Here is a 15,996-nt window from a genome sequence, read left to right on the forward strand (position 1 = left end):
CATTCCCCGCTTGAATTTGAGCTGGTAATTTCTTTCTCTGATATTGAGGGCAAATGCTAGTCGGTATTTAGTGCAACAGTAAATGGCTGTTTGCTTTAGACACTGAGAGCAACTGCACCCCAGTAAAACTGTCATGTTGACTTTGAGTTACCACTGCTCTCTCAGACACTTTGTGTCTTAGTGTGTGTGTGTTTGCGTGTGTGTGTTTGTGCTGGCTTGACGCCATGCAAATCCAATCACCCAGACCCATAAAGTGTGCATTTCCATTTCCTACTGCTCTCTGCAGAGACAGAAAGAGAGAGAGCGAGAGGAAGAGGTGGAACGGGGCTCCTTTGCTTCGCCGTGCTTTATGGTTATAGCTGTTTTGAGTAGGTATATTCATATAAACTCATTATGTACCCCATATTTCTAAGCTGATGTGTTTTGGGCCAAACAAGTGATTTTAATCTCCCACAATGCACTGCTGCTCTTATTTACTGTTCCCATGGAATCTTACCACTCTCTCGGATCAGCGATCGCAAAAATCGCTTTGTCCGCCTCTAATTTGTCTTAGTCAGAATGCATCAGGCGAATTGAGGACATTTCCATGACGACGCACCGTGTCGACCGAGCGTCTTCCTCCCCGCCCCTTGTTTTGACCTTTCCTCGACCGCGCACTGACCTTTCCGAGTTTCCGCTAACCTCGAGCAGGTCTCTGTTGGACAATAGCCCGACTGTTCGTCCCTGATCTTTTCCCATACCTCTCATCTGCTCACCTCCGCCTCTGGCTTTCCATGACGACGGAGGTCGAGCAGGTTCGCTGGGCGAGCAGGTGGCCTGTTAACCAATGGGAGAGAGCGATTTTCTCACAGCTCGGAGGGGAATAATGGAAAAATTCCTTCAGTCGACTAAGATGGAGAAAAGAGGGATTGAAGTCTTTTCTGTCATTAGAGGCCTTTCATTGGTCACATAAAGAGAGAGGGTCCGCGGGTCACAGTAACATGACAGCAAGAGAAAAGAGAGAGACCTGAGAGAGAGAACTGAAACAAACATGGAAATAAAGAGAGAAAATCCTGAGGCCAGAGCACGGGATAATCCATCATTAGCATTTAAAAAAAAACAGACATAGATTGAGAGAGAGCGAGGGGAACTATAGTGCGCTTAATGAGACAGGATGAACTGACACTTTGAGCGTGCTTGCATGTGTTTGTGCATGTGAGAGTGGTGTCGGTTTGTTTTATTTGTAATTTCTGTCATTTATAATCTCAAACTTTCACATTCACTGTATAAACACACAGATTTCCATCATTAGATATTCCGATACAAACATCTCTTGCTCACACATGCTATATCACCCCTTAACCTTTAAAGTTTCCCTCATTAAAAATGTTTTACATTTTTCAAAAAGTACTTTTAACTTTTAAGTACATCTTGCATATCAAGTCATATCAGTAGCTTAATAAAAGCTGTTTTATTCTAAATGGAACGGGTTGTCTCATGGGGGATGCCAGGGTGAGATACTACTAGCCTCATCTCAGTAGTCTCCACAATACTGGAGAGTTTCGATTGCTAAATAAATGACTGAGAATGACCGGTTCAACAAACCAAAGAGGCAGCAGAGTCATGACCATTACCCTTTGGTTGCATTCAAGTAATGTTGGAAAGATCTTAACTGCAAGTGGGAAGTATTTTCTTTGAGCTTTGAGTTTCAAAGATGGGGGTTTGTCAGTGGGAAAACAAGGCGGACACAATGGATGCAGCATCTGTAGTTGACAGCAAATTTGTTGAAATGAATGAAATTATATATATTTTTTATTTTCAGTAAAACTAGCTAAGTTGCATGTACAAAACACGATATTGTACAATTACAATAGAATTTATAATTCAGTTTACAGCGCCTTTATATATTGAATATACAGTATATTATATATTTATATATTGAATAAAAACATAAAAAGCAAAAACACACCTAAAGCACATTCTTTATTCTTCACTTTGTAGAAGTTAAAAACCTTGCTGCATTGTTTGTAGAAAAAGTACTCTGACCAAAGTGATTTGAACGCACCTGACGTTGTAAACTGATACAAAAAATAAAGTTTTTAAAATAATAAATAAATAAAAAATATCAATCAATCAATCAGTTAATCAAATTTAATAATCATCACTCAAAACTTTTAAATGACAAACATTTAAATTGTACATAAGATAGTTTCTATATACATTTTTTAATAATAGAATTATTTTTCTACTCCAATTTTTTGGTGAAATAAATTTAATCGATAACAACGTGTAAAAACTTGTTTTCATAAGAGATTTATTCAAACATACATTAAATAATGAAGACATCACTAACAAGTTAAATGAAGATAATATATGTAATACAGAGCCGAGAGCTTTCTGTCCCTCCATTGAAAGTGTATGTACGGTAGACTGTCCATGTCCATAAAAGTAATAAAAACATCATCAAAGTAGTCCATGTGACATCAGTGGGTTAGTTAGAAGTTTTTGAAGCATTGAAAATACATTTTGGTCCAAAAATAACAAAAACTACGACTTTATTCAGCATTGTATTCTCTTCCGGGTCTGTTGTCAATCCAGGTTCACGACTCCGCAGTGACGCTGCTGACGTGTTATCCGGTGCGCCCGAGCTTCGTTTACAGTCTGAGGGAGACACACGCTGTATTCAAGCTATTCTACATTGTTTGTATTTTGGTATTGCTATATTTTTTAAAATGGTGCGCAATCGTGCATGTCGCGGATGTTCTAATCGGCAAAAACAACGACGTAAAAGTGCATTACCAACGTCGACAGATGAAAGGATTCAATGGAATCAATTCAATGGAAAGGATTCCGGAAGAGAATACAATGCTGAATAAAGTCGTAGTTTTTGTTATTTTTGGACCAAAATGTATTTTCAATGCTTCAAAAACTTCTAACTAATCCACTGATGTCACATGGACTACTTTGATGATGTTTTTATTACCTTTCTGGACATGGACAGTATACCGTACATACACTTTCAATGGAGGGACAGAAAGCTCTCAGACTAAATCTAAAATATCTTAAACTGTGTTCCGAAGATGAACGGAGGTCTTACGGGTTTGGAACGACATGAGGGTGAGTCATTAATGACTTAATTTTCATTTTTGGGTGAACTAACCCTTTAAGTGACATAGTATACAAGCTGTTTTATTGACCTCTTTCCCCGGCTGATACACTGACTGAGCAATTACATGAGACATGATACAAGTTGTACTGTTTCTTTCAACATGCCTCTGATGTTCAATCATGTATATTTCGTGCTATAACTAATAGTAAAGAGGAAGAGATGATTGGTTCATGTTCACTTGATGTGTGCTGCTGCTTGAACTGAGGCGCTAGCGAGGCGTCAAGCCATATTAAAGAGCACCAAAAAGACATCTGTTTGATTTTCATGATAAAATAGACAGAATTTGAAAGCTGAGACTTTATTTCCATATTAAAAGTAACAAAGCACAGTACTTATTGCGATTAATGGATGGCATGTGCAATACAAATGTTTGGTGAAGTTTTGTTAATGGATCAACAGAAAACAGCACTGACTAAAAGATCAATCTTGATATTTAAGAATCCATATCAGTAATAATTAAAATCGAGCAATCGATATTGTCAATCTAGCCCTATATATGAACTATAGTCTATATATGAACTTCCCAGGAGGACTTGAACGCACCATTTAATCTTCTGCATAACTATAATAAAACACTGGTAAGGAGGGACATAGTCAAGACAGATGCCATATTTATTTTATTTGAATCAAAAAGAGGCTGTGAGGGATACATTTACACTCTGTTAAATGGGTTGCATTGTTGTTAGTCAATGAAATATGGCTTTTTAAAAATTCTAGTGTACAAAAAAACTTCAAAAACATTGAGTTATGGGTTGGTTTGTACAAATTTGATATCACTTAAGATAGAAAAACCCATTAAACAGACTGCACTTCTGGTCCTCGCAGCCTTGGTTTCATTCACGTCAAATTTAACATGGTGTCTACCCTGACTAAAGTCCATTTGCAATTTATTTTTGTTTCATGAGGTCTTGCCCTTCCTTGAAATTACCAAATGTTCTTTTTAAAAGCCTAATATGAATAATATAAGCAAAAATCTTGTAAAAATGCACCAATGAATTAGCTTCAAATCAATCGGCGTCCGTCTTCTTATCTAAGGATGACATTTTTCTCCTCATTTCTCAAATCTCTTTTTATGAATCTGCACTTAAATTTCAACATCTTCATAATCCATAATGCAAGACAATTAGAGCTTGATATTTCATAACCAATCAGAACATGGCCCTTTTCAATTACAGCTGTGAAGTCCTTTAAAACACATCAAGAGGAATGCATGCTGTGCTGATGAGATGTGTGTTTGTGTCGCTCAAAGTCACGAACACACACACACATACACATACTGATGTTTGGGCCATGCCTTGGGCCTCTGCTGAGATGATCACATGGAAAAGAAAAGAGTTATTATTTCATCTTCAGCATGGAGAGGGATGTTGATGTGTCTGACATTTAATAGTGTCTTTGAAGCGTTGATTCTGCCGCAATACAGTCAGAAGCATCACCGAGCCGAACAGTGCAGAGCACACAAATAGTCCAATAAAACTCTCTTGCTGGTTTCAACACACTTACCAATTTCATTAAAAGAATATTCCAGGCTACATTTGATCTTGTCCTTGGGCAAAAATGTAAAGCTTGGGTTTTCACTAAAACTGCTGTATTCTGTGCGTTGCCCAAGTTGTAAAGTTGTCTGAATCATCCTGTTGAGGTGGGACTACTTTTCCGGGTGGACAAACTTCTGGTCATGAATAAGTGATGAAACTTCTGTGAGTGCAGTTTCTAACAGTTGCTCAGAATGGATTTACTGCATACTGCATACAGTAGTAAGTACTGTATACTACACATTAACCTTTTTAAGTATGTGAAACAGTATGCTGTACGCAACTGTCACATGACCTCACTATGGTGCTACTTCAGGGAGTGGAGTCACTTTGGCCAGTGCAATATTTTTCACACTGGAAGGAAAATGGAAGGCAAATGAAAGTTGAGCACATTGCATTGTGGGATACCAAGCGAATGTAACCATTTTTAATTTAAATAAACAATTAAAAGTTTGGATATGACATACTAAATTATGTAAATACAGTGTGATTTTAAATGTTTGTTCGCAGGGCTGCTGTTTGCCTGGTTTCTACTGCCAGTTTATTATTGTAAACGCATTTTCCTTTTTTTTTTTTTTTTAATAAATGGAGGAGCACAGCAAAAATATTTGTGGTAATAAACAAGAAGCCACAAATTTTGTCTTCATACATTCCTAAAAGAGGAAAGCCAGCATGTACACATTTGAGTACATCTTTGTACTAGACATTACATCCAGCATGCTTTCATCACACAGCGGTCGGTGGCAGTCCTGCACCACTGTAATTCTAGAGTGCCTTCAAAAAACCTTTAAAGTACTGCACCTTCAACACCCCCATGGTCAAAAGTCTCTGTAAGGCTGTGCTTTAAGTGATCTCAAATGTGTGCATTTTGAGTGTCTTTTCAAGGCTGCATTGAAGTGCATTCTCATAAGATGACTGTGTTCTGAAAATTCACCATGAAATCAAAATAGACTATTTACTTTCTTAAAGTTGCACTCAGTAATATTGTGCTCATTAAAAAAAAAGTTTTACCCGTGCAGAAATGAATAGTACTTGTGAAACATGTCTAAATTGTACACTTACATGAGTTGTCATTAGCCTAACTAAAACAGTTTTATTCTACATATGGTGGCCAAATACTGCTCATTATCTTGGTAACCCTTTTATTATTAGATATCCTTCATGGAACAAATAAATCAGGGCTGACTGCGAATAACACATTTTTACAATGGAATCATTAACTGAAACTTCAATTAAGGTACAGTGATATGGCAATTTAAGGCCAAGACAACCATGTCCACTGCAACATAAAAAAAAAAAAATCGTGAAAATCTTGACGGAAGTAGCGACAGAAAATTTATTCTATATTGTGACTTCTATCAGAGTGAAATGGATTACTGAAGAAGAAAAAAAAAAAAAGTAGAGCGAGGACTTGATTCAATAGTTGTTGAATGGATGGACAACGCAGGTCTTAATGCAAGCTTGGAAAGAAAGGATTGACGTTTATAATTAAACCGACTAAATATTTATAGAGGTCCCAGCATATGTCACCAGAGAAGAAGATTGAGTTATGACATTATGATTAAACATTACGAGGTCAAAAAAAAAAAAGAAAAAAAAGAGAGAGAGAAAAAAGAATGGATGATTTGTTCATAATAATATCATTAACATGCATTTAGGAATTATAGGGTGTCATAGGAATTTCGATTTCATGCCGACTTTAAGTACACATTCCAATTCTCATTCTTTCACCTCTCACCTTTCACTTAGGCTGTGCAGGCTTTTGTTTAATGTTGGATTGAATTGGATAACCCAACCGATAACCAAATAGCTATTTAGATACTGTTTTAGCAAACAAGCATTCAGATCTGGCTCTATTCTGATATGTAACATCCACTTTTCAAAATCCAAACAAATAAAGTCCTCACAAATAAAATCAACTCCCGTTCTACATTTTTTTCCACTTGAATATCCTGTTTCAATCTGAAATACGCATACTTACAGAAGCATAATGGGTTGCGAATGCCATTTCATGGTGACTTTAAGCCAAGGTACTGAAGTTGTCCTCAAAAGACTCCCGCCAGTTTCCATCAGACTGTATATAATAACTGTTCCTTCAGCCAACGCCGAAATAGGGTTCATATTTTTAGATTATTTTCAGTGAACGCATTGAGTTTCAGTAATTGAGTAACTCTTTTTTGTGTTGTCATTATGCTACAGGAGAAAAATGAGGTATCAGAATATACAAATTTTAGTCCTGGGGAACATCAAACTGCAGCTGAACTCATAACACCTCCCTGCACCTAATTATCTGGAGAACATGGTGGTCTTGGCTCACATTTTGTGCTCTTTTTCCCAGTCAGTCATACACACGCACACACATTTTCTCGCTCCCTTAAACACCCACACCCACACACATACACACCCTCCCTCACACACATTAGAGTATCACCTCTGACAGATGGGCTGGCACTGCTCTCTTCCCAACCTGTTCTCTGTTGCAAATTGTATGTGTGTGTGTTTACACGTGTTCCCATTTGTGTGTGTGTGTGTGTGCGCAGTTTGGTGATTATGTACATGCCTACTTGTGCGTAGAGGAAAGCAAACACACACTCACTGTCTCAGCACACAAGAATGACCTTCATCATCAATGCTGCATTAAATTATGCTTTAATATGTACAGTCACATGGCCCGTGAGAGCGGTTTAGCATAGCAGCTTTCATTATGCTGTGAAATAATATTTGATGTTACACTTTAATGTGAAGAGCAAGCCCTGTGTAAGTAATGAGAGAGAGAGCGCGACAGAAATTGGACATACCTGAGCCTCTCTTTGACACCACCTTCAGAGTCAGAGACACAGAGACACCGCAGAGAAGGAACAGCACTGGGTTGAGAGCTGTCATCTTCCTCTCCAGCCTGACGGAGACACAGAGAGAAACCTCACATGTCATACAGGCAACATACAACCACCAGCTACCCATGCACAGTCCTGCAATTGCTTTTCTGCCAAGCACACGATTTAAAGGTGAAGTATGTAATTTTGTCAATGTTAAAATCCAGTAGGCTGACTTCCTGAAGAGGGTAAACACGGTGACGCTGTCAAACATTTCTCTTTTTGTTTGAGCAGCATGACATTTCAACTTCTGACTCAAACAACAGTGTGAATTTGGGGCAGGACTACTCTTTTGGAAGTATAGAGGGCGTGTTTGAGAATTTTTAAATGACTGGAAATTTTTTGGGTGAAAAAAATATAGACTTATATTAAACAATACCAGCGTTTCCCATACATTGATTTATTTGTGGCGGCCTGCCACAGTATCAACACTGACTGCCACAAATAGATTTCAGTGCTTCCCATTTATTAACTAGACTGTGGCAGCCCAAAAATACATTTAAACTTCTCATAAAAAAAGGTCTTTAATGTCATTTTTTGCACCATTGCTGTCAAACAAACTAAAATCGAAAGCACGATAAGGCTTTGTGTCCTTATCAAATTGCAAAAGACGTGATCAGCTCAGTGTCTCGGTTCACAGTGAATCAATGCAGTGAACTCCATCTCTGCATGTGCCAAGTTTAACATGCATTTGGGAAATCTTTAGCAAGTGATTAACAATATTTAATATGCTAATGATTTTTAACATACTTTATCAAATGGATAGTTTCGGTCCTTGATTATGATTGGCTGAGCATTGTAAAATACTCTATAAACACACATCTGTGATCTCATCACATCAGTATTACTGCGCCACTGCGTATGTGTGTTGATTGTCAACCATTTTGTTGAACATTGCTAAAGAACTACAGAATTATTATTATTTATCAATAAATTATTACATTTTTGTTGCTTGCTGTGTGTTTATTGTATGAAACCTTGCCAGGTATAACAGTTTATGCGCCGCATTGTGCACAACAATGTCTCTATTCTAAAACAGTGGTTCTCAAACTGGGGGCCGCCAGATGGCGCCAGGGTGGCCTCACAAAAGTCCTAGAACTTTAAAGGGATAGTTCACCCAAAAATGAAAATTTGATGTTTATCTGCTTACCCCCAGTGCATCCAAGATGTAGGTGACATTTTTTCTTCAGTCGATCACAAATTATGATTTTTAACTGCAACCGCTGCCGTCTGTCATTCAAATAATGGCGGTTGATGGGAACTTCATCTATAAGAGTGAATAAACCTTGCTTAGACAAATCCAAATGAAACCTTGCGGCTCGTGACGACACATTAATGTCCTAAGACATGAAACGATCGGTTTGTGTGAGAAACCGAACAGTATTTATATCATTTTTTACCTCTAAAACACCACTATGTCCAACTGCGTTCAGCACTCGTTTAGTGAGGTCTGATCGCGCTCTGACAACGGCAGTGATGTCTGACACTCATTGAAGTATATGCGCGAGACATCACTGCCGTTGTCAGAGCGCGATCAGACATCACTAAAGGAGTCCTGAACGGAGTTGGACATAGTGGTGTATTAGAGGTAAAAAATGATATAAATACTGTTCGGTTTCTCACACAAACCGATCGTTTCATGTCTTAGGACATTAATGTGTCGTCACGAGCCGCAAGGTTTCATTTGGATTTGTCTAAGCAAGGTTTATTCACTCTTATAGATGAAGTTCCCATCAACCGCCATTATTTGAATGACAGACGGCAGCGGTTGCAGTTAAAAATCATAATTTGTGATCGACTGAAGAAAAAATGTCACCTACATCTTGGATGCACTGGGGGTAAGCAGATAAACATCAAATTTTCATTTTTGGGTGAACTATCCCTTTAACAATTATAATTTAAAACAAAATTTTTGTATTAAATATATGTAAATTAAAAGTTCAGTTTTCATCTACTATGTGAATATTAAATTAATGTTCAATATTAATTAATTTGTTAAAGGCTGTGCCGGTCAGCATGGCAACCTGCCCACCGCAGTGGCCGAGTACCACCGGCAGTGGTGCGGAAAAGCACATTTTTTGCACACGTGAATGCTGTTTAATGTGGATATCAGGACACAAAAGAAAAGATAAGTTAGCAACCAAATGTTACGTAGCGACAATGGAAACATTTGGATTCATGCCGAATGAGAGAGGTACATTATATGAATTAGCCTACTCCTCTGGACATGAAATCTCGTTTCTTTCCCCAAATCATTACTCACACCTCCATTCACAGTGGATTATAAACCTTTCTTCCTTTCATTCACTTTCACATCTTTTATTATGGTAAAGGAGAAAAATACTGTATTACTGGTTTCACAGTTTGTGCATGTTAGACAAGGTAATGCACGTCAAGTTTATTTGTATTGCGCATTTCGCACACGCCGGTAAAGACATTCCGTGCACGGATACTGTTCTGAACGCTCGCGGAGCAGAAATGCTCCTGTGCGAGAGTGGTATTCTGCTCCCGGATACTGTTCTGCGCCCTCGTATCCTGTGCACGTGTCTACTTTTTGTGTGCGAGACATAATAAACGCCAAAATATTCAGTTGTAGTAGTACATATTTTTCTCATGCAGAAGATAAAATATGCACTTCTGACCTTTTACAATCAATGTCAATTGCTTTGGAACATCGGGAGAAAAGAAAACAAAGAACACTGACAGTCCCCAATAAGCACAGAGCGGAATATATGTGAAACCATTTATCTTTATGAGGAAATATAATTAAATTCTAATACTTCCAAATACTTCCAAAATTTCGTGTAATTTCTAGGCTGTTGATTTAGTTCAAGGACTTTGTTTTTTTTTTTAATACACTTTTAAATTAAAAGCATAATTTCTGCATTAATCTGCAAAACTTTGGCCCTTTACAACTGCAGTGGTAAATAAATAAATAAATAAATAAAAAATTCCACCATCACAGCCCGTTTTGTTGCATTTTTCCCAAACAAAAATTTCTGAAAGTATCAGTTTCAACACAATACATTTCTAACAAAACAGTTTCATGACAATTTGTTCCATTGTATAAGATATAGAACTAGCCAACAGAATTGATGTTCCAGCATTGTATAATTTAATATGCTTTTGCTTTAATTAAAATTGTAAGTTTGAGACCGTTTTGGGTCATGAATTATCTTTGGGGGGCCCCAAAGGGATACACCCTACTCAAAAGGGGGCCTCGTGCTGAAAAAGTTTGAGAACTACTGTTCTAAAAGCACTGCAAACCAAACAAAATTCTTGGGGCTTATTGCTTTAAAGCAACACTCAGAATACCTTAACAACCACATAGCAACATATCAAAAAGTCACTCAGAATTGTAACCACCCACAACCCATTTTATTCAAAAATGTTTTAAATCAAAAATGGTTCATAATGACCACATAGCATCACTCTGAATACCTCAGTAACATAGCAACCTTTAATAATATGACTGATTTCAACACACTCAGAACACCTTAACAACTGTCCCACACCCATATTGTACTCAGTAAATGTACAAATGTTTATACTGACTGATGACACTACTAATTATTTACTATTTTGTCTAGTTTTGAAACTTGTGAAAACTAACAATTTTGTCAGATCTTCAGTATAGGGGTAGCACGTACCTCCAAGAGCCAGAAGTATACAATCTAGTTGTTCATACTGACTAGCGTTGTCACAATTCTGGAATTTCTAACTTTGTTACAGCACAATTTTCGATACCACAGGGATAATTGCCACAACATTAAGGGCATTGAATTTGAACAGTATTCAAGTTAACTTACTTTCTATAACAATCAACGTATTTTTATCAACTCAAACTCACTTCACTTGCCTGAAATTTCTCAGCCCTGATAGCTCTGAGGGGATTACATAATAATAATAAAATTAATAAATATTATTTGTATAATATATAATAATAATCTCTTTATTATTTATAAGACATAAATGCATTACTATTGTAATACCCCTGCACTGTAAAATAAAATTAAAAATGAATATTTCATGAATATATATGAATAATTTAAGAAAAATTAAATATCAGAATTTCTGAACATTTATAATGAACATGGCAAATGTCTTCCATATGCTTCCTTGTATTTACAATGACTTTCTGCTCTCTTTGTACAATGCTCCCTCTATTTGCAAAGTTCCAGCAAAAAATTGTACAGTCTGCAAAATTTAATTTCTCTGGAATTCAGACCGTTTTGCTTTTTATTTTCTCCATATATATGTATATGTGTGAGACAAAGCTAAGAGAGATACAATCTTTAAGCATTTCTTTCATGGTCAAATCATATTAAAGTATGACTTTTTCTTATTTTATCTGATTTCTGTGCCTTCCCACAAAGCCACTCAATCACCTGAGTTCTGTGTTCATATCTGAAATCTATTTTAATCTCTGTTTGCTGTCTGTGCACAACGTCCACACAATTCCCCCATCTGAGAGGTTATAGAAGACTGTTTTCAGGGGGAACCTGAACCATTTCCAATAGATTAAGTACACTTATTTCTGTCTTCTCTCTCTTCATGAGTATTTCTAAAACTTAAATGTTTGAGCAATGTAGGACATGCATGATTATTAAAAAGAACTCTGGGTGTACAATATTTTATGAGAATTAATTAAACGTGTTAACAAAGAGGTCAGAAATAAAAAAAGAGCAGTAATGATTTAATGTATTAATCTCTCTTTAAAGTGCAAGAACAAATGATGTGAGCGATCAGAGAGGCCAACACGAAATCTGAACACTATGTGCGAGCTTCTTAAGTCTATTGAACCCAAATTTGGCTGAAATATTCATTAATAAAGAGGCACAGAGTTTGGTGCCTGGATTCTAAGGCAAATATATTGGATAGGAACATGAACATTTTTTCCAACATCGAGATTTTCTGTAAATTATATATCAAAGCATAAGGGAAAGAGTATATTTTAATTGCTGTAACTGTTTTTCACTATTTTAAACAACCGTTTAGCTTTTTGCAATTAATATAAATAGCCCTATAGTTTGACAGATACATTTTTCAAAGCACAAGTACTACATGTATATGTCAGCCACCCATAATCGCCTCTGCTTAAAGTTTTATTTGAGGTCTCCCACTGATAAAGCACCTTAACATCAATTCAGGTTCGGAATTTATTTCACAACCCTGTCACATGACTCCCCCATAATGCACTGCTCCTGTCACTTTAACGCAGACCTCTAAATTACTCCCTGCATCTATATGGTATTCTTGGAGTTCCCTCTAAGGCTTGTTATATCTAATCAAATAACACCTATATTTTCTGCTTCTCATCTATTTTTTTTTTTTTTTTCAAATAATTAATGTAAACTTAATAAGTGTGTGCAAACCCTTCCTCTTCATCTGTAATTATCTTACAATAACATTCTACTGATGATGAATTGCTTGCCAAATTCAGACACTGGAAGGCCTAAATCCCATCAGGAACAGTAGCATTTGAGAGGTTAATAGACTTTATTTTGTGTGTGTGTGGGAGTGTTTGTGTGTCCGTGTGTGTGTCTGTGTTAAAAAGGCAAAGGGGCGACAGAGAGAGAGTGCTCTTGTGATCTCTTTAAAGGGCTTATCATCCCTCTCCCACACATAATCTCAGGGTTTTGAAAGAGGAGAGAGAGAGGGAGAAAAAAAAATGAGAAAAGGTAGAATATAAAGATTTCACATTTTCACAGCAGCCAGTTAATGTGTATGAGAACACCTATTACTGCTTTAATTAAAGAGATAGTTCACCCAAAAATTAAAAATTCTGTCATTTACTCACCCTTATTCCGTTCCAACCCCAAATTACGTTATTTCCTCTGTGAAACATAAAGGGTACATTTTATAGGACTATTCTGGAACAGACCTATTTAGGCAATTATTCACTGACATCCACCTTTGGCTGATGAAGTATCAATGTCTAAATCATGAATGAATCGTTCTTTTCTATAAATTGGTTAATCCAGTAAAAAAAAAAAACACACACACACAATCTGAATGATTCGTTCACAAATTTGACTGACATGGTTGTTCAGTTCAACTCACTGGTTCAATGAATCAATCACAGCAGTTAATAGCTCACATAGAGGAGAAAATGATCAGTGAACTATGACTTAAATTTCCATGAGTTTCTTTTCACAAAGTTATTGTATGATTTTGAACAGAGTACATATGGGCTCATTTTTTTATGGCGCTTTATCACCAATTTTAAAACTTATGAGTTCCAGTAAAATTTCATAGAAATATTATAATTTCATGGAAAGGAGTGACCAGTACAAGAAAGAAAGTCATACAACTGAGTAAATGACTATTCCTTTAAATGACATAAAAACAAATATGACAAACCCAAACTCGTTGCAAAATGTAAATATTTTACGTGTCGATTTTGTATGTGAATTGTATGAAAATGTGTGATTTTTAGAAAAAAAAAAATAAGCATAAAGGTCCACCCCTCACCCAACTCCTGAACATAAGATCATCTAAAAAAAAACCCTGATCTTATGAATCAGCCGATTCATATGAATTAGCCACCAATTTGCTATAACATTAAAAAGTTACGAATAGCCATTAGATTGTGTTGATTATGACAGAGTTAAACATCATTTTCTGAAGAAAATGCAAGTATAGTGCTTTCCAATGCAAAACTTGCTGCAATGATGCTAGGTTCTTGTGGGTGGTTGCCAGGGCATTACTATGTGGTTGCTAAGCTGTTATGTGACACATTGCAGGTCCGTAGCCAGCCTATTGAAAGGGGGGGTTCTTTTTGCAGTTTTTCTCCTCCTTTTGTATTTAATTACGAGGTTCAAATACTTCATTTTGGTGACCTTTTATGCACTAATTTGTGTTGGATTAGCTTGTCTGCTGGTATCTTAACGAGCACGCTTTTTGATGCACCTAAAATATATTTACTGCATTGTTGTCAAATTGCTTCCTCATGTACCACCTTTGTCAGTCCATACACAGTTCATAAGTTTAAAGACCACAGTAACAACAGAATAGATTTAATGAACTTTACTGAAATAATAATTCTTCTCATCATCATTTCTTGACTCTGTCAATGCCTCTTTGCCTTTACATTGGCTCCAGTCTGCCGGTATTGGCCAATCACTAAAGTCGATATTGCACAGCCAATGTCACTGAATATCCCACTATATTTTATTATTATAATTACGCTACGTTTATATGGCTATTATATTGTAGACTAATGAGTGGATAAAATATAGAAATCCTTTTAATTAAAAAAAATAATAATAATTTTTATATATATATATATATATATATATATATATATATATATATATATATATATATATATATATATATATATATATATATAAATATAAATAAATATATATATAAAAAAAGAAAATATATATAAAATATGATGACAAAAAAACAAAAAAAAAAACAAAACAAAAAACGACTTAAATCTTGACCTTTGGCAGTGTGAGGGGGTACGAACCACCCGAACCCCCCCTTGCCTACGGGCATGCATTGGTATGTGGTAAGTTATACCCCACTAAGTATATAGATTCAGCAAGATTTCTGCACCCATTTTAACACAAAAAAGAAATAAGCAAATAAGAAAAAATAAGCAAATTATAAATGAATTATATTTATGATGTATTGCATAAAATATATAATTTATGTCATTTGCTATTTTGCCTATATCCTCAAGTTCAGTTGCTTAGAAAATAACAGCATGCCTCTCTGTCATATAATATGAAGTACAAACAAACAGTGTGGAATGACTTGTGTGTCATATTTTAAGCCTTAGAGTTAAGGCTTTTTACCTTTTTAACTTAGAAAATATCACTAATCACCTGCAATCATACAGTCACCTGTTAATCACAGCCACCTAATCATCTTCTAGACTGAACACTTTTAAGATCAAATAAGTCCGTATAAGCAATGTTTTTTTTCAGTCTCAATTGGCAATTGGCAATTCAATCACCGTCCAGTTAGAGGCAACCCAGAAGGTCTTCCTCATTTCTCATTGGAGCTAATATCCACATACACATGTACGGTCGCTCACACACATGCACAGGCGTGTGGCGGCGGGCCCAGCTGTAAATGATTGATGTGGTGATTTTATGATTTAATCCAATTTAAACTCTCCACATCTCCAGGCCTGACAGTCAACACATTTACCATGCGGTAAATATAACAGTGCCCCTGGAGGAAGAGTGCTGCGTTATGAACAGATATACACACTGTTAACCCCCCCCCCCTCCACACACACACACACACCACACACACACACACACACACACACACACACACACACACACACACACACACACACTTACGAGACAGCGGAACGAATGATTCAAGGACAACCTGAGCCACATCTATATTCAGACATTACATATATGACAGTTCACAAGAGAGCCAAATGGACATGTATGCATATATGTATTTGCGT

The 15,996-nt window shown here is 36.4% G+C and overlaps 1 protein-coding gene across 4 annotated transcripts in view; it reads right to left on the reverse strand.

Moving 5' to 3' along the window:
* The window catches only part of il1rapl1a (interleukin 1 receptor accessory protein-like 1a), a 122,800-nt gene that overhangs the window by 69,069 nt on the left and 37,735 nt on the right, over positions 1–15,996 (reverse strand). For all 4 annotated transcript variants that reach the window (XM_048193742.1, XM_048193741.1, XM_048193744.1 and 1 more), the window contains one exon: positions 7,479–7,576. In XM_048193742.1, coding sequence (XP_048049699.1) covers positions 7,479–7,576 — 98 coding nt within the window. The remainder of the gene's footprint in view (positions 1–7,478; positions 7,577–15,996) is intronic.

This window comes from Megalobrama amblycephala, linkage group LG6 (genome assembly GCF_018812025.1).
Source record: "Megalobrama amblycephala isolate DHTTF-2021 linkage group LG6, ASM1881202v1, whole genome shotgun sequence".
NCBI lineage: Eukaryota > Metazoa > Chordata > Actinopteri > Cypriniformes > Xenocyprididae > Megalobrama > Megalobrama amblycephala.